The sequence below is a fragment of the Heliangelus exortis genome, chromosome 8, assembly GCF_036169615.1.
Source record: "Heliangelus exortis chromosome 8, bHelExo1.hap1, whole genome shotgun sequence".
NCBI classification, from domain to species: domain Eukaryota; kingdom Metazoa; phylum Chordata; class Aves; order Apodiformes; family Trochilidae; genus Heliangelus; species Heliangelus exortis.
Window position 1 is genome coordinate 9,373,278 of NC_092429.1, and position 20,722 is coordinate 9,393,999.

The 20,722-nt window shown below is 37.5% G+C and overlaps 1 protein-coding gene and 1 long non-coding RNA gene across 14 annotated transcripts in view; one reads left to right on the forward strand and one right to left on the reverse strand.

Annotated features, from left to right (window-relative positions):
* Window positions 1–20,722, reverse strand: part of MAST2 (microtubule associated serine/threonine kinase 2) — a 180,431-nt gene that overhangs the window by 81,522 nt on the left and 78,187 nt on the right. For 5 of the 12 annotated variants that reach the window (XM_071750250.1, XM_071750253.1, XM_071750249.1 and 2 more), the window contains one exon: window positions 14,171–14,371. The exons of 4 other annotated variants lie outside the window; for them this stretch is intronic. In XM_071750250.1, coding sequence (XP_071606351.1) covers window positions 14,171–14,371 — 201 coding nt within the window. Of the gene's footprint in view, window positions 1–7,212; window positions 7,344–14,170; window positions 14,372–16,215; window positions 16,537–20,722 lie in introns of those variants that run through there. 3 more of the 12 variants (XM_071750256.1, XM_071750260.1, XM_071750257.1) reach the window with 3 other exon arrangements.
* Window positions 12,236–17,618, forward strand: LOC139798995 (uncharacterized). 2 transcript variants are annotated; one of them, XR_011727051.1, is made up of 3 exons: window positions 12,236–12,636; window positions 13,671–14,104; window positions 16,209–17,618. It is a non-coding gene; the product is annotated as an uncharacterized lncRNA (long non-coding RNA). The 2 variants fall into 2 exon arrangements; XR_011727050.1 differs by having other exon boundaries at window positions 12,244–12,636; window positions 13,970–14,104.

Consider the following 20,722-nt stretch of genomic DNA (forward strand, 5'->3'; position numbering starts at 1 on the left):
GCAGAGAGAGCACCACTTACTGCCTAGTTTGTGTTTTTATTATAAAATGGTGGCCCTTCTGCTTCCTAGGTATGAAGCACTCAAGGTGAATTTTGCTTATCTTTTTAATTAATATTCTATCTTTACACAAATCATCCTACCTCATTTTAATTAAACCAAGTGAATTTTAAATTAAAAAAAAAACAAAAAACACAAAAACAACTTACAATGCCACCCACTATTAGTTTAAAATCATAAAGCCATTCTCCCCCTGAAGTGAGCCACACCACACATATATCAGCAACAGTAAACACAAACTCCTATGGAGCACCTGGTGCCCACAAAACAACACAGCCAGCTAAATTCTGACAACAAAACGCAAGCAGGACTCGTGTGATGCACATCAGAGGTTTCCCACGCACCCTCTGCATACCATCCACAAGTTCACTTTTCTCCCTTTGTGCTTGTAGAAGCTCCTTGCCATGTTTTTGCTTTTTCCAGGGTCTAAACAAAACCTCATTGTAGCTGTCTTGTTTTTGTTTTTTTTTTTTTAACTTTCAATACGCAATCTATTTTCTTTCTACTGTGGCTTTTTTAAGCACTTCTGCCAATATGAAAGCTAATGACGTTCTCATATTTCAGCCTTCTTGAGTGGCTTTTTATCACAGACATGAGAAAGATGACAATCAACAGCTGGCACTGCCTTCCATGCACAATACAGCTCTTAAAAATACACATAAATGCCTAGGAGAAAGAAATCCTAGTAGGCTCCCTTTCGCTTTCTCCAAAATCACATGAAAGAATTAAATACTCCTCAGAAGTTTCCACTAAATAATGGCACTTACTAAATTTATACATTTATCAGGAACCACAGTATCTGATTCATAAAAACATGTCCTTCTATCTGAGCTTCAAAACAGGGAAATGTGATTTTGTGTGCTGCAGGAACCAAATCTCCATTCAACACAACCATCTCTCTTTGTGCTGTTAAACATTTGTATCACATGAACCTAAATCACATTTTGGTTTGACAAAACTCTCCTACTTGTCTACTACTGATGACTAAGAATAAACACATTCATTTTTGTACCCAAATAATAACAACTGCCAATTAAGTGTGGGAACTGAAGAACAGCATTTTAGCATTACAGTCAGGATACTATGTGCCCTGCCAATTCCAATAAATCTTGATTTTGAAAATATATAAAAACACTCAGATCTACTCTGTCAGCTAAAACATGACTTGAAATTCCCATGCAACAATGGGGGGGAGGGGGAAGTGCTCAGTTAAATAATTTAAAAAACCCATCACAGCAATAATAAATTGTAGGCTGCTTATAGTTAGCAAACAATATCAAAGCCAAACCCCCCCTACATTTATATTTGGTTTGCTTTTTTTTTGCAAGCAATTGAAAACTCATCAAGTGAAGAGGTATCACTCATAATCCCACTGTGCTCAGGACCAGAACTTTCACATCTGTTACAGGAAGGAAACAAAATGGAGAAGCCATTTTAAGAGAACACTCTCCATGTGCATCAGTGACTGACTGCTCTACAGTAACATTAATCCAGTGAAACCCCATCCATCCTTCACTGCTCTTGGGGAATATAGGACACCTCAAGCAGGACAGAGAGAAAGGGATGTTTGCTATCATGTGAACCCTGTCCATTCACCCATCTTGCCATTTAACGTGGTTCTGCAGAGCACTTACCCAAGCAAAAAGCACTTTGGGAATTACATAACACTGGTTCACAAACAGCAGAAATTTCTTTAACACTTTATATTCCTGCTGTTCAAAATGCGTGTTTGTTCTACATTCCAACATAAAAACCTAATCTTGCAAATCAGCATCTGCAAATCTCTTATTCTGGGACTGTCCCCAGATTTTAGCTACAGAGAAGTTCAGAATACAAAAAAAATAAAAGTGAAAGCACCATACTTGGAGATGCAGTGGTTTTGCTAGAAAAACAAAAGAACGTTATAAAACTATCAAACACCTTTTAAAAATGTATCATATCTTAAAATACAACAACGTCAACATTTGCAGACTTTGCTTTAGTTGTAACACATGTCAGAAGCATAAGAATTTTCTCACATCTTCAATGACAAATCTTTCTAAGGAACTATATTACTTTCTCTGCATGTTAAGGAAAACATTTTGCAGAATTATGACTAGAAACTTCTCAAAAGTTCAAAAATATAGCTCTCTGCATATCGGTAATTCTGTCAAGAAAAACAGTACACTCACACAAATAGGCTACGAGATGAGTTTTCTTTTATGTAACTCATTGAAACATTAATAAATCCTTGTTAATTCCTAACCCTGAGCTATTCCAATCCTGAAGAAACTTCTCTCCTTATACGTCTTCCACTCTCCTTACAAGATACTGAGTCTCCAGTCTTCCTAAAGCACCTTCTCTGCTTCATGCCCAAATTATCCTCAGAAAAGATCACCTGCAGAACTTTTTAGCATCTCCCATGATGATGTAGGATTTCCCTGCAGACCAAACATGTTGTTTCCAGGGCCCTCTTCATGACACTGCATCCACTGGACAGTTATAAACACCCAGTGTCAACCATTTTCCTAACTTCTTCTCTTTACCGTTACCAAAGCAGGACATTAATTAAGCCTGACATTAAATGAGAATGCGATTGGATAAACATTCCACACAAAACCAATTACTTTTTTGATTTCTTTCCTAGCAGTACATTTATCATTAAATAAATTCACTTGGTATAAGACCATCTTCTTTTAAATAAAACCTGTAATTTTAAACATAAGCTGAATTCCTTATAAGGTGTGAAGTGGTAGATTATTTTCAAAATTTTCAAAAAAAATTTTCAAAAAAAATATCCTACATGTCAAAACTCTTGTCACTGGACTACACATATCAAGAAAAGTTCCCAGAAAATAATCTTGACTACATTTTTAAAATATTTCAACTATTATAAAACTTATAGTCCCATTGTTTTCAAATGAAGATAATTTTCCTGTGTCACGTTACAGTAAAGGAAAATTACAAAGGAAACCAGCTGAAATACTAATTGGAAAAAAAACTCCATCTTCCTCATTACTCAATTATTTTAATAATTACATTGTTTTGTCTCATATAAATACCTGATGCTTCCAAATTTAACTTTTTTGAGTAGCCTTAAACCACAAGTCATATGTATTAGATTTGCGCTAGAAATATCTAGAAATTTAAACCACTTTACCAGCAAACCTAAATTGTTTGGAGAAGTCACAAAACAGAAAACACATTCCTTCTCTATGAATGGAATATTAATTTTATTTAAACTTTCAATGGCATACCCAATTGCAGAGAAAATGATTCTGCTATAAGTAAGGGTATATGTTAACACAGATGAACTGAAGAGGTATCTGCTCCGTATCACTAACAATATGCTTAAAACTGTGTAACATGTAACTCCAGCAGACTTTTTTACTTTTTTCCTTTCTTTGTGTTGAAAGACCAAAGTTCTTCCCACATGCTTCTACAAGAAATAAGGCTTCCTTAAAAAAAAAAAAAAAAAGCAAAATGCTATTTGGGGCATCATTATTATTTGAACAGTGACCTAAGCAAATGAGGAACAGCCTTTGAGCAGGCTGCAATCTCAAGACATGTAAGTAACAGTCTGACAGAAAACTAAGTTCAATTTTTTTTTAAGGCTCATTTTTCTATCATTATTTGCTAGGTTATACAATCTTAGATTTATTCCTTTTTTGGCAGAAATCACCAGGCCAGTACAGAACTCAAGAGCCATACTCTTCTGCAGTGGTCCAAGCAGATTTCCAGTTGCTACTGCTTTATAAAAGGGCTCTCAGAGACACATTTATCTGAGATTAAACCAAGAACTAATACTCAAGTTTTCTGGGGGTGAAAAACAACCAACCTTCCTGTTGGTGTGCGTTTCCCTTGCAGGAAACCTCCTACTGCCTGCACTAGTTAATGATTCAAAGGATAAGAAACATTTCCTGAACTGAAGCAGAATTAGTTATCAGGCATTGTACACTCAACCTGAATAAAAGCTGCCAACTTCTCATGTAACTTTAATCCAGCATGGTTACTGAATTAACAGGGGTTGCTGTCAGAGTGGATAGCCTGAAATGCTATCTAATTCACTACAATATCACTGCACAGCTTCAGCATAAGTAACTGCTCTGATTTATTAGACCTAAAACAACTTTTATAAAAATTCACTTACTTGTAGAGGATATTAACTACAGCTCTATAATTAGTATTGCCTAAATGAAAATACTACCAAATAGTGATAAGAAGCAAAAATTGCTAAAACACAGATAACTGTTCCCCAAAGCCTTTGAATATTTAATAAGAGATTCTTTCTTTGTATTTCTATTTACAGTAATATCACTTATCAGTATTCTAATATTCCATACAACACTATTCTTCCCAAATAGCATTAGTAAGATATTTGGCAACTTCAATTCAATATAAGCTTTGTGTTATTTCAAGCTCACAAAACTGATGTTTAGGCTTGGATGCCATGGAAAGGTCAATTATTCTCATTAAATAAGTTACCAGATTTGCATTGGCCTTGTCTTCTTCATATGTGATTCAAATGTCAGTTGTCTGATTTAATCAAATGTAATCTCAATATGCAATTCAAATGCCATAAAAAATGACACTAGTGAACATCAGTTTTGGAAATCTCTCTTCACAATTATGTAGAAATCTTCTAATGCTTTATCCAAAATGTTCTTGAAGACACTTAGTAAACACTGGCAAGAAACACAGCATCAGAGAGCACTGCTATAATCCTCATGTCCTCCTCCCAAGACTTTCCCTCCTCTTCACTAGCCAAAATTCAGCCAAAGGAAAATGTAAATTGACCATCCCATTGCCACCACAGCATTTTTCAGATTTATCATTCATTATTTTGTACTTAGAACTTCCTTTACAACCTGTAATACAGTGTTAGTGAATGGATTGTGCAACAGCATTTGGAAGCAGGAAGACATCTTCATCTCTTCTCCTTAATTCAAACCTGCATCAGCCTCTCCACAAAGAAGTACAGCACTTGCATCAGCTTCAGTTCTTTGCAGAATTTTTCCACCTCTGGCTCCCCACACTGAGTTACAAGACTGGGCTGTTGTTAAATTCTTCCATAACAAGGCTTTGTGTGTATCCCAAAGTACTGTAACAGGATCCTAGATAAACACTGTCCATTACCCATTCCAACAAGACTGCCCTGGCAAAGCAAATTTCAAAAAAGTGTCATTACCCTCTGTTTTACAGGGAAACTACAGCACAGAGCCTAAAGGACAAAATAAGAGAAAAAGAAGCAGGAAAGGCAGCTGACACACTTTGTGTTTTCACAGGGACTGAGGAGTGAAGAACTACTGGTGGTGCCTAAAACTAAACCAGGACAACACCCAAGTAACTAAGGTAAAACAAACAAAGCAGAGAGAGGGAACAGAGCTGCATTTAAGTGGGTGAATTAGAGGGGGTTTTGTCACTCAGATTACAACTACCAGCCCTCAACAGCAGAAGGGGCTCCCCTCATCCATACAAGACAGCAAACTTCCAACACCCATTCCCATGGCAGCCACCTGTGCAGACTCTGTGCCTCCAGGCTTCTTGTGGTGAGCAGCCAGCAGGGAGTGCTTTCAGGGAGTGCTTTCAGGGAGTGCTTTCACCTGCTTGACAGCCTATTATTCAGAAGATCAAATCAAGCCTGAACTCTAAAAAACAAGCTCTGGCATCTGATTTGTTTTAGGCATAGTTAAAGCTCCAACCTGGCTCTCCAGTGCAGGACTTCCTGAAGCTTGTTGCCCCATGTCCTGGTTAACACACTTAGGCTCAGCTGAAATGTTAAGGATATTGTAAAGCCCTTGCATTTATCATGGCTTTTCTAAGACAAAAAGCTTATTTTGTAGGATGTTGGCTAAGAAGAGTTATTCTGAGAGCAAGGGGACTGCTAATGTAATGAACAGACTAAGAGGATGAATTTTACATTTTCAAGCATAAATTCTTAATGAAGTTAGAGCATGGGGTAAGAATAGACTTTACAAAATAAGCCATGGTACTGAAGAGACATGAGAAACCACACTTGGGAAACATCATGAGTGCTGATAAAAAAAAAAAAAAAAGTATATACAAAACAAAAAAATTAAAAGTTCATCCACTTTTAAAGACAGAATTACATCCTAATTTGGCCATGATTTTTTTACAGAAATTGGTCCCTATTTTAGTTATTCCCTTGGAATAATACAAACCTTCACAGCAAAAGGTCGGATTTTAATGTAAGGTCTGGGAAATCCATCATAACATATCAGCCAGCAGGCAAACAATCTGCTCAAGGATGTGAGCCTCCAAAAAATACATAACATGCAAAACAGAATGAACATGAATGAACAGAATGAACAGCCCAGAAAGCTGAATTTTATATAATTACAGATTGATACATGTGTATAAACTGTCTCACAGTATTTCTGGGAAACCCACAAAGGTTGTGCATGGCAAAAGTAATGTTTCCTAAAATATACATACTATTTAGAAGCTCTTCTCTAATGAAGATATTTCACACATGACTTCTAATATATATGTCCATCTATATATAAGTAGGAATATACATATTAGAGGTCTGGGACAGGTGGAGATTTAATAAATCAAGATTAATTAGCACAAACTGAATTGTTGGCTTTGAAATAAAGGATAGATGTGGAACTCAATGATTTCTACAGTGTCCAGAGAAAAGTTCATTTTAGAATACTAAAAACAAAATTTAGGAGTTTTCAATGCTATATCATTACATTCTGCAGTAATACATTAAAATGGTACAGATAAATCTAAATAGTATACCTAGAAACAAAAATATAACAGATTTGCCAATTTTTTCATAAATTATTTACACAGCCCACCTCACCAAAAATCTTTTAAGTCATCTCAGATATAATAAAAAAGAAAATGTTGATAAATGAAAATACTTATAGTCACTTCACTATAGAAGACAGCGAAATTTACAAATATTTCCTAAAAAAGCCAAATTTATGCTTATGCACTACCTATACCAGTAACACTAGTAATAAAAGCAAATTATTAGCAGCTCTTCAAACTATTTGGTACAACAAGCAAGCTACTAAGCAGAAACCGAGAGAGCACAGATCATGCATGCAAACAAACACCACCTGCTTGTCCGAAAAACAACTTTCTACATGGAAAATTAATTGTAAGATTAATAAAATACTCTTCAGAGTACCAACCACTTACAACAACAGTATGTAAAAAACAGACTGTGATGTTCCATGGTGCAGTCTGCAGCTGGCCTGATTTTGAATAAGAAGGGGAAAGTTGCAGAAGGGACAGGTCAGAGTTTTATGATCCATCTTGATATTAGAGGAGGAGGCTGCGCACACAAAGCCGTGGGGTGCAGGCTGGAACACGTCCCCATGGGCTGGTCCTCTATGTCAAAGATTAATCCAGCTGTAATCAACTCCATTTAGTTCAAATTAACTGCAAGTTCTCTCAGTGCAGGGAATATAGACACTCATGACTTAAAGGAACACTTCTGGTCAATATTTGTGTGTCGATTCACTTGGAAAATTTGACACTTCATGATCTTGGAATCTTCCGATTCCTTGGAAGCAGAATGGACAAACATTGTCTTTAAAGTGAAGAGTGCAGGGATGCTGATGAGGATTTTGAGGATTTTGATCAAATTTATTTTGCTTGCACTTTTTTTACCCTAAATATTTGCTGAGAACTATAGCTTGACCTGTTCTTTTGCTATTTTAAATTTCTCATCTATTGGCAAATAAAACTGGGAGTCACAGGAACAAAAACATTACAGTAACAACATTAGAGAGAGCACAGAAAAATAATATTCACCTTCTCAGGCAAGCTATAATCCAACCATGCATTATCGCTACTACTTGTGCAGCAGGTCTTCTAATAGAATTGATAGTATTACTTCTACAACTTTTTTTTTTTAACGTTTATAAAAATAAATGCCTGTCTCAGGCCAGACATGTGACGAGACCTTCATTGCACAGCAAGTTTTTCCCAGACAGCTGGATCAATAACACCCCTGTTATAAAGAGCTGAAGGTTTAAAGAAAGGAAAGGACAGGGAAGACAGGAAGGAAGACAAAAGCACATAGAGATCTTTCACCACAGCAAAGATTACTGTTTGAAGATTTTATTTTAGAACATTAATAATTCATAATGACAGTGTAATGTAAACTAGGCTAGAAGATTATGCTCTCAAGTACCACACAAGGGATTGAATGACAGAATAATAACCACTGGCCAATGTAGCAATATTTTAGACGAGAAATGAGGGGAAGAGAGAACTTGAAGAACTAGAACAAGTATATCTGAGACGAACAAATAGAAACAGGAAAAGAGAGGCACTGAAAAAAAGGGGAGTACAGTCTGTAGAAAAGAGAGCACAAAAGGATACATCATAGAAGATAAAGCTGTGCTGTAGGCCTTCTGGCAGTTTTGAACATTCAAACAAGAACTTAAATTTGAGAGAAAAATTCAACATAGCCCAGGACAGTGAGGGACAGTTGAAATTGGATACAATTTTTTAAACAAGTACAAAGTTCCCATGAAATCTTCTTTCCTTCATTACTTTCTAAACTTTCCTTAAGCTTTCAGGTCAACATTAATCCCCTAAATGGTTTATTGACCTAAATCAGAAACTGCAACTCCTCAGTTTAAATAGTATTTTTTTTTAAGAAAACAGATCTGAAAGCAATCTCCTGCTCATGGGCAGGAACAGTCCCGTGCTACTGCAAGCATCTGTGCCACATAACCTCAGTTTCTCCCCAGCTCAGGTCCATTAAGCTGACACTGGGTCCTCACTTTTAGTGTGTCCCTACCATTAGTGCTTCAGTGCAGGATGTTAACGGGACGGTTTGCACACTCACCAGTCTTTCAAGTTAAAACTAAAAATAGCCCCTTGTTGCCACATAATACAATCTAAAAAAAAAGTTTTGGAAGATGCATGGGACTACCTATCAATAAAAATAAACACATGACTTCCTGGTTAAGAATATATATTTCCTTCTCAGAATAATTCCCTTGCCAGGAATCTTTCAGCACGAAGGTTGTTTCGGTATCTTTATTCAAGATCAAAAGGTCTTTGAGGGAGAGACTGTGTGGAAGAAAGAATTCTGCACAGAACTGAGCATACCACTATTCTTGGAGGAAAACACAGTAATTTGAGGATAAACACAGGAAAAAAGCAGCTTCAGTATTTTCTATGTCTAAAGAATCTTCTAAACTTTTCATTCCTCACTGGAACCTGCTAGCTTGTCCCAACCACCCCAATCTCTTTGATTAGTGCAGTAAATGAGGCAGCTCATCTGCAGGTGTACCAGCAGATCATAGCCTTCAAATACAGTTATACAGAAAAACCATTTACAAATCACTTGCTGAAACAGCCAGCAAACACTTAACCCCTCCAAATTCTGAAGTCACAAGTACATATTTCCCTCTGGGAGCCTCCAGTTTCCCAGGGTATGCTTTACAAATGGTCCCACAGAAGGCAGCCAAACATCGAGCTTGGAACAAGACAAGAATTCACACCTCAGGCTCCAAAACCCAGGGTTTAACTCTTCTGCTACTGCAGGGGATTGTGTTTATATAATGCCTTCACATGAAAAAATTATATCATCCAGGCCACCATGACTTAGTATTTCTAACCACATGGCAGGTAAATATTTTCCAATCAGAACTAAGAAAAACAAAATGTTACCAGACCCTGTCAAGTTTAAGGTATCACCAACATGTCCCTCCCCTGGAGTTTCCATCTCCTAGATGGGAAAAAGTATTCCCAAGAATAATAACTGATGCAAAAGAAAAGAAATAAAGAGAAAAATTTCCCTTTAAAAAATGAATTCTGGGAAACTCATTCATTCTTTCAATGTGAGATGCAGATTACAATTCAGTTGCCAAAAGATTACCTACTCAAAATTCACCATTTCACATTATGCATAATGATATATTCACAAAGTTGTTCTGTTACTCATTATTCCTGGATTGCTTATCCACTTTGTTTCCAAAAGTGACATTTATACTGTCTTGCAGTCAACTCTGACCAATTATTTAGCACATTTAAGAAAGGAAAACCTGTACCAAATCAAGCACTAAAGCAGGAGGATATTACTTGCTGCACAAACAGAACAATTTCCAAATGTCATTCAAGCTGAATATAGTCCTCTTCATTAATCCTCTGACATTTGCCAAATATGAAAATCTGAACTCTTAAAACTTGTATCAAGTGACTTTAAACTAAGAAGAAATTTAAGTAGAGATAGGAAGCTATCATCAACTATTGACAAGGCTTGAGGCATTTCAAAATAAAAAAGTATAAAGAACCTCATAAAGTTTAAATCCTGAAATGGTTTTATATTCCAAAAAAACACAGAATTTGCCCTGTTCATAGGTGCTTCCCTGCTCTTGTAAAATATGTATAGTCTTCAAAACACAGGTGACTTGGGGCAGCACATGACAAGAATACATCCTTATGGGAGGTATTTTTGCATCTGACTTGAAGTAGGACTGAATTATAAAATCCTCATCAAGACACACAACAGCAATCCCAATACATAAGAAAAAGAACCACAGTCTAAGAGGAGACTCAGCTTGAAATGATGTCTCCAACCCCAGCCTTAGTGCGGGTGAGCTGCCCAGCACCCTGTGATGCCTGGGTAGCCCACCAGTTTTACTGCAAGAGCAGCCCCACTGAGGATGCTGCACCCTGAGCCACACTTGTACACCCAAACAAGCCATAGCTCTAAATACAGGTCTGCTCTCATCTGCTTATACGAAAAAGGCTTTAGGCAAAGTAGGCAACTGTCCCAGTACTTTTTCTGAGCATTTATGTATAATATATTCTTGTTATATACCACAGTTATTGATTAAATATTTGTTTCCTCTAATAGGCTTTTTATGTAAATAAATTAAAATATTCTTAATTTATATCACAGATGTCCATAAAAAACTAATTATATAAAACTCATAACATTGTAATTACATGCTGATCAAGTAATTATGTACTGTGCTCAAACACTGATCATTTTGGAGCAACATTAGGTTTCCCATTTAGTTTCACTTAAGGAACAGCAGCAAAGATTTGACCGCGATCACATTCAGAAATAGTGACCAGATTTTGTACAGGCTAGGAAAAAAAAAAAAAATCTATGAAAGTATTCTGCAAAGCTCTAAAAAAATCAATAGCTCCTATCAAAAGACTTTATTAAGGCTAGGACCTACAAGGAAGAATACTCCTATAAAAATAACCTCTACCACATATCCCTACATGTTCCACAAGCAGCATGCACTCATGAAATCAAAATAGCATGAGAAAATACCCCTTGAAAATTCCAGCTGAACCCAACTCTTCCCTTGATTTATTAGGATAAAGCAAATTTCCACTGACACTTCACCTCAACTGAGGCAGCCAGAGATGCCAGAAATAGGGCACCTGAACACTTTCATCCTTGTTACCAGAAACATAGTAGTCCATTTCTAGAATTACTGAAACTGGTTTATATCTTGATGAGGGTGTTACAGAGTCTGTAACATTTTGTCAAAATGGGGGCAAATGCACCCTCCTTTAGTCTCAAGACCCAGCACAAGTCAGAACCATTAATTCATTGCATCTTGATATCAATAAGTGCTGTAAATCCATATTTTGATTAAATTAAAGGACAAATATGGGTGTACAAAGACTTGCCAACTCATAAAGATGAGCAGCTGTGAAACATGGCCTCATTTTCTTTTTCAGTAATTTGACTTCCCTGCTGCCCTGAGAAGAGTGCCAGCCAGATCCCAAATACAAGACTCAATACTTCAGTTTAATTTTGGACATCATACTCTTTTCTTCCTAAAGTTACATTACCTTAATTCCAACCCACAGTTGCATCAACTGCAGCAATCTTATTTCACCTGCTATCAATTTATATTTATTGTAATCATGCTACTTCACATTTCCATTTACTCTTTTGAAAGGCTTATGTTATTTTCAGTTGTTCAAACTTCCCTGGTATCTGACTTGATCTCAGATGCACCAACAGTTGTTCATCTGTCTATGCAAAAATATCAATGACATCACAAAACACAGGCAGAAAGGGAAAAATGTATGAAGATTCTTATAAACACAATATACCAAAGGTAAAATGCAAGGAACATTTAACATTAAGGCATGTGGGGTTTTGGCATTTTGTATCACTTGCAGAGCCACAGAAATGAACCACTGCCTGGCTAATCTGTGGGTGTTAAGCTGAGTAGATCAATGATAGCAGTAACCTGCCCAGATGAACCTTTGCTCTAAGCAAGAATGGCTCTCACTGCTACTGTAACCAAGTAAACAAAGCTACAACAAAGACAGGCAGGATCAAGATCTGCAAAGGTGAAAGCAACAAGGACAAAAATAAAGTTTTTATAGTAGACCTAAGCTCTTAAACAGAGCCATGTATCTGTGAATCATCAACCACTCAGTATTTAAAGAGCAGATGGCTGGAAGGTCCCCATATGCGAAAAATATTATCAAGGAGATGCCACAGGAACAACAAAATGTAGCTTGACACTAAGGCTTTTATATGAACTATTCTTAAAGCGAAAATTATTCACTGACCTATGTCAAAAGCCTGAAGATTGAAAGATTCTCAGAGAAAAAAAAGCAGTAAGTACCAAAAAGACTTTTGAAAGTAATCGATAATCATTATATCTTCTCTCCAAAAAGAACTGTTCTCAGCTTTAACAATAATCTGATTTTGATACTTATTTGCTACTGCCTAGTCTGTTAATTAGCCCCAATGCTAAAAGCCATTTACACACATTTCATCACCCTTTTTGTGAAGGAACATTACCCAATACAAGCTTTTAAGTTAAAGCAATTAATTTAAAGTTATACTGATGACAACAACACGGAAGTGTTAGAAGCCTGCTCTTTAGTCACTGTCCTTCATTTCACTCCAAGTGCTGCCAAAATGAGCATCTTATTAAGAATTTTCACATAGCTCTTCCCAACATGCAGGGAAAGCAGCAGACATGCTGGGCAAGCACCTTTTTCTTTATGGCACCTCTTTCTTTTTAAGTACAGATGCATGCAACATCCCTTTCCTTTGCTGACAACCTGATTTCCACCCAACAGCTGTAATATTTGCTACTCTCCATTAGAGGGACAGATGTCTAAAATAGCTCAACTTCACATCTTCTGGTTACTCCTATCAGAGCTGGACAGCAAGAGCAATCTCCCTCTGAAATAAGAGTCCAGATTCAGGGGCTATAGCATTACAATGTGATGAGTAACTGAAATTTGACCAGCTACATCCACACTGCAGCATGTGAACTTCAAAACCAGCCCCCTGATTGACTGGCTTGAGTTTTAAGTAGGTACCACTGAGCTCCTATTTCATAACCTCACACACAAAGATCTCAAGCTCGTTTTAGCCTTCCTATGACTATCTCACTAGGTGAAGTTTCCTCTTAGTGAAGATGGAGGTTTCCAGTGGGGGTGCTGGTGGCCATACGTGTTCCACAGCAGCACAAGATGGAGAAAGAACTAATCCCAAGGGAAAAAAAAATACATCAGCCAAGTTCTCTAATGTTTTAATACAAACTGAGCTGGTTTGGACTTTTTTTGTTTACAAACTTTTTTACCCCATATTTAAGCCTGCTAACAACAGTCTTGATTTTACTCATTATCCTTTGTAGACACTGTACTTGGAGACAGAGTTCAGCCTGCCAGCTTCTGTAAGCATCTACAGTGGATTTACAGTGAACAGAAGTGCAATGCACTAGCACCAACCAGCCCCACTGTTCTAGGCAAGGCTTTTCAAGGCCCCCACTCTAGGCTGGTTTTAACTTGGTTTTCGTGACATCAGCCATACCTGTGAGGGTTCCTTTGCTGCATGGTACAAGCTGCAAGTGTCCTCCGAAGCCAGCAAAACACACAGCAAGGAATTTGCATGCACACTCAAGTAGACAGATCTCACTCCTTCTCCCCTATATAGGGCCTTAAACTACACATGCAATGGAAAACTTTGTACCAACAAGCAACATCAATCTGAACACTAAATGGCTGGAAGCAAAGTACAACTACAAAGCTGTTCCTTTCTGTTAGATATTATTCTCAAAGTGTGAAGCTGGTAAGTTCATAAGTGGTTACACCAACTCCAAACTGTTAGAAATTGCTTGTTGATGCCTCTCCTTACCTCCACTGAAAAGGATGGCTGTAGCATGGACTAGATGGATTGCTCTGGGGTTGTGAGTTCAGGTAAAATACTAGAGGAGAAGTAACAAGTGCACAGTCAGCACTAAATGGGAATTTCAGGTGCTGCAGACCTGGTGCAGATGTAGGAGAAAGCATGTGCTGATGAACATCACTTCCTCGGCAGTACAAAGGAGAGGAGATTCTGACAAGGTACCACAGTAGAAAAAAAATAAAACAAATCAGCATCAATATCACATCTTCTGTTTCAATAAAGAGAGAGAAAAAAAAAATACTTCCAAAATACAATCTCCTTCATAAATGCAATAAACTAAGTGGTCAAAAGTCATCCTTCTGATTATTATCCACATAAAAATGGATATCTAGTCAACATTATTTCTCCACTATGAAAATCTTCCAATACAGAATTACCCACATCCTTTTTTTGTAGGGATTCCCAGGCTTTCTGGAACACACACCACTGTCAATCCTATTGTAAAACTTTTAATTGAGAAAAATTAACAAAGCTGATAATGGCACCACATAGACATGGACCATTTATATCACAGCTTTCATAGATTGCAATTTGGGAGCCATGGTTCCACACCACTGCTGTGGCAACAACAGAAATATGTAACTGTGAAAGCACAGATTACATAAACCATTAACTAGAAATAAAGAACTTTAGCACTGTCAGTATTTTATAAGAATACCGAATTAAGCCTGAAAGAAGCCCTGCAAAATTACTTTATTCTAATTTTAGCAATGGGGAAACTGAGGCACAAAGAATTTAAGTGACTCTTCTCTAGCATATCTATGGCAGCATCAGGATTATAGATGAGGACACTGATTCCCAGATCTGTGCTCAGTTCTGTAAACCCTGCTGCTTTTGCAGGGTTAGCAGCCAACACTATTCGTATACACAAGGAGCACAGGAAATTTGTCAAAGCAGATGTTTTCCAAAAAGCTGCAAATAGACATCTACAGAAACATTAAAAGAGAGGTTCTAACACCTAATTATCAAGATATATATTATAAGATGTCCTTCACTAGAAATAAAGTAAAATATTGGTTTTATAAAGTGTACCTAGATATTAGAACACATAATAGTTTTGATTGAAAAAAGTTTCTTTTTACTGTACTTAAGCATAACAGAGAGCAAAAAGGAAATTTAGGACACGCTTCAGTTTTAATGTTCAGATATTTTACTCTGAAAGTCCTGAAGTCAAGCAAATTTCTTAATGTTCCTTGCTTTAAATTTCTTTATGAATCCAAACATTTATGAGTAACCCTCATATCTCAGAAATCCTCCCCACTATCAATCTCTACTTAAACAGCTGATGAGCTTTACAGTCCACAGACAGAAAAGGTTAAGCCTGCCTCTACCCTGCTCCTCCCTTCACTGCCTATATGCTAGATTTAACTTCCTCTACTTATACATGTAGTATTAAATATAGAGTTTCCTGAATTTTAACTAATGGAGCAATAATATAATTGCAAGCTTCAGAAATAGGATTTTTTATTCATAGGTTTCAAAGCCTTTGTAAATGATGCAATGATTAAAAAGGAACTATTTGCTTAAATTTCATTTGTAGAAACATGTGGCAATGTAAATAAAGATTTTTTTGGTTTTGAACATAAAAGTTTTAAATAGTATTATTCATTTGAAAAGATAATAAAGACAGAAAAGGTTTCTAGAAATTTGAGTACTGTGACAGCTTTCTAGCAGATTATTAAAAGTCCTTTTTAAATCTGAAGAGTGATCAAACTCGAAAGGCAAAACATTCAGTTTTACCACAGTAATTAATGCCTTGTTCAAAAACTAACCACAATGTGGCCCATTTAAAAACATTTCAATATTGCTCTTTCTTAGCTATACTTTATGGGCTCCTCAGAAGTAAAATGTGAAACCTTCCAAATGATCATGACAGATAAAGAAAGTCCTAACAAATAAAAGCAATGTCTATTGGCTACAGAAAAATCTCGTTTTTCTTCATAGTTTCATTTTCAAACGTTTAGGTGCAATTTATTTTTCTCAACAGTCCTTACTGGATCCGCAGAGATGGGGCTCCAAGCCTCTGTTTCCTTTTCTTCATCATTGTGCTGATACACTACGTTTCTTCCCAGTTTAAGAGGCTTAGAGGCAGGAAGGAGATCCCACTGTTATCACTCCAACGCAGAGCCCAGAACAATCAGTGCAATTCCAAGCTCTTCGATACCCCCAGTGTGACAGAGACCTCGGGAGCTCAGTAATGGTCCAGATCGATTGCACGGCTCGTGTCAAAAAATAAACAAACTTCTACAAGTCTATTCATAGCATCCAGAGAAAGGAAATGAAGCCCACCAGTACAAAACGAAGGTGCAGAAAAGTCCAGGACAGCAAGGAGCCACCTGACCTGTCACGCAGGCAGCAGCACAGCCCTGGCACGCTCAGGCTGAGCGCCCAGCAAATCAGCAACCAACTTCCACAGGGCTCCAAGGAACAGGAACAGTCACACTCACCAAATCAAAAGCTGAGCATAAAGCCAAAGGGAAGAGATGGCACACTTGAAAGGATTCTGGCAGAAATCTCACACAGCAGCTTGAAAACTCACACCGAGATAGTAATAGAGCCCTTGCAGAGTCATCGGCAGTGCAAAGAGCAGCTGCTCCCGGCTGGAGGGGGAACACACAAGCCATCCCTTTTTCAGAAATCAATCCCCTTAAGAACATGCACAACTTTAAGCTTAAAGCATCTTCCTGTAACTTCCAAACTGTGTTTGTTTCAGCTACAAATTTTATGCATTCTAGCTCCAAAAACAGCAACAGCAGCAGCCTAGGGAGCCAAATGCTGTAAGAGGGGTTGGGGAAAACACCTTCATTAGGAGGCAATGTTCCCTAAACAATGCAAATCATGCATTTTTGTTTGTAAATGGCAATTTCAATCACCTCAAAATCAATCTCATGCTATTAGCAAGACATTTTCTAAATGCGCATTTGGAAGAAGGTAGCTTTCCCCCAAAAAATCCAAATATATTTCTTTGATAGCCTTCAAAGTGTTGAAGACTGTACTACCTGGACAGGTGAAGATCGCTATTCACAGGTATTCCTTAACCAAGATTACCAGGTTACCAACCAATTCCAGATTACAAACATTATCTTCAGGTCTTCCCATAATTCAATTCACAGGAGGAGTGCTCCACACCACTAGGTCACAACCTCTCACAGCTATGCCCCATCAGGAGAACAAAGTGCCAGTCCCAAAAGTAAGGGTCAGGGTGGCTGCTCTTTGAACAACCAGAGCCCCTGGCCCCCCACATAATACCTTTAGGGTAAGAAAGCACAGCAAGCAACAAAAGGTACAAAATTGGTATGTTATGTATAACTTTATTATGCTTACTAAATGAAAACCTGGATCAAGCAGTGGAAACTTGATCATAAAAACTGGAAAAAAGACTTTTCTCACTTTTAAATCCTCCCAAAATTCTTTGTCTCTGAGATTACAGTATATACAGAACACTAAAATTCCCCTTATTAACTGCATAACTTCTTTTATAGAAGTAATGCTTTCATATTATTCTTAAAGCCTAATATACGAGCAGCAAGACTCCTACAAAGCCCTGACCGAATAATTCAGCACATTCCACCTCCAGAGCCAGCCCCACATATTAGTTTAAGAACACTGGGTTATTTTTGATCTACTGTTTCTGAGCTGCTTCTGTGCAGCTCAGAGAAGGATGGAGTGGCTAGAAAATACTATCTCCTCTTCTCCCTGTCTGTAAGAAGTATCACAAGCAGAAAGCACTGAATGGAGGCATTATTTCTTACTCTATTTCCAGATCCAAGACAGAACCAAATACAAAAGCAGCAAAACTCCCTACTCCTTTTCAGAACTATTTTTTTCTCTATTTCCACCGCTTCAGCTTCTTGCTTGAGTCTCAGCACTTGCTCCTGGCAGGGAAATGGCATCGATCGATCCCCAGCAGAAATGCTTACCTGCCAAGATGAACAGAAATGGAATGATATATCCCATTTCTCTGCAGATAAGAGAGGAAATTCCCACAGCACCTGAGCATGGCAGAATAGAAGACAGAGACCAGCACTAAAGGCTAGCAAATCTTTTCCCTGCCATTAAACCTGTTGTTGTTTCCAAGGTCTAAGCATTCAATAGAATACAAGTAGAGCTGATACAAACTGGTATCCAACATATCCTCCCAAAGAAACTCCTTGGTCTGTTTGTTTGTTATTTTACTGTCAGGAAGCTGGAGGTAAGTTTAACAAATTATGATGAAGACTTCTTTAATGAAACACCTTATGAAATGCCTAGTAGCAACTAAGACCCTTCAGAGGTTTTTAAGTAGAAGGGGAGAGCAGAGAAGGAGGGAAAAAAATTAAAAAAGAAAATGAGCCCCACAGTGGGCATAAATTGCCTTTAAGAGAGTTTAGAAGGAATAAAGACCACCATAAAAGCCTAGCACATATATTTAGCAAACACTATTACACTGATTACCATATTTCACAAAGGTAGACAGAAAACACTAAGGTAAATACCATTACTTATCAGCACTCATCACCATCAAAACAGCAGTTTGCAATATTTAGTTTAAGGAGTATTTTTAGTGGATATACTCTGGATTATAATTATTTTGTTTCTTTGCCTCCATGTTCTTTTTTCCATTCATACAACACTTTAAAAGTATATTGATATGGTAGATAGCAGGGAAGAATTAACAAAAATAACTTGCTTCAGAAATTAAAGTGTTTTGGCACACTTAGTTTCCTGAGGACATTACTCTCGTTAAGGTTAGATATAATGTGGGAAAGCAATACTATGTTTTCAGAAAATTCTACATGTACATACTACAAAAATTACAGCATCCCAGCTTAAGAAACCATGAAGATTTCAAATACAAACCCAGGTTATTCATAACAGTGCAATAAAGATGATGTTATAAACAACTGAAATTATTAAAAACTATTATACTGTGAAAGAAATTATAGGGGTCAAATGCAATCCCAACTAGATTTAGTGAATGCTGATTAGCCAGGGAGGCAATCAGAAGAAACAGTGAGCTCCAGAATGCTGTTGCACATTGTGCAGCCACAATGAAAATCTGCAGTTTGCAGCCTGGACTTTTGGATGCTGAGTTGCTGTTATACACATGAACACACACGAGTAATTCATCACAAGCCTCATCTTGCTACACAGTCTCCACCTTTGTCCTTTCAAGTCTGGAACATCTCCAGTGCACTTTAGGTGCAGGTGCACATCAAAACCATTTGAAAGCTGAAGCCAACGACACAAAAAAAAAAAAAAAAAAAAAAAAAAAAAAAAAGGTAGTGGTTGAAAATACCTAAACCACTTCCACTAATAGGATGGAGATCAAAGTTTGGGTCTATCACTTCACATTCCCTATTTGAAATGAAGAAAATATTAATGAATGATAATTATTTTGGGGGAACAAAGCACAACAAAAACATAACCAATACATTTATATGCATTATTTATTAAAGGAATACTTTGAACTCTGGTTACTGAACCACACCACAGACAGAAGAAAATTAGTTATTCTTCTCATACTTATATTATTCAACCTCTTTGCAGTCCACAGCTCAGTTGATGATAATTTCCTTTAGCAAATTTAGGAAAGGAACCCCCCTAACAGAAACATATACACACACACTGTAAGCACATTAACAACAAAATGGTATTTAAATAATCAAGCATTCCCCTTAATGTCACCCTGCATACAATTCTCCCATCTGTTTTACATGCCTGCTCACTCTGTGCTGATTATTTCAAGATCAGACTGCAAGATCTCCAAGGGCAAAGCCATAATTTATGGTGTGCTCGTGCACCCTTTTGCTAATATGGAAGCCGAGTCACTTATCAGGAGACTTCACAGGCTCCATCCCAACATTTGTTCTGTTCGGCTCCTACCCAAGACCTTCTCTAGGTGACAAAATTCCTCATACTCTCCTGCAAAAAAAATACCGAGAGACATCTAACTCCACTCCTTTTCCCTAGCACAAACAAAAGTTTTGGCTACTGCCCATTCCTACACTGGGTTCATGTGCAGTGAACAACATGACCCCAAGCAGATATGAAGCCATATGAGACAGACAGAGAAAAAGTTAAGTGTTGTCAGTAAGAGCTCACCCACTCATCAATGACAAAACCTCTAGCTAAACCACACAGACTAAAACCTTTCTAGCCATCAACCAAAGCAGTCACCTAGGAAGCAGCAATAATCAAGCCATCTTCTAGTTCTAGCTGCCTACAAAAGAATTATTTCCTCCCCAAACATCATCTTTTTACAGCAGAAAATGCACCTCAGCCTCCGGACCAGCCCACAGAAAAAAGCTGAGTGGCTGTCTATTTCTATACAACACAGTTGCTACTAAACTGCTACAAAGGCTGGAATTTGTGCAGAAAATGGATGCACCTCTTCAGGGTTTCTGGCTCCAAGCCAGATACTTCATCCTTCTGTCAATTCCTGCTCCTGTCAGTGAACAAAAGTCAATGAATGACAGTCAATGAATCAGGACCTAGCTACATCTGTAACTATCCCTATTC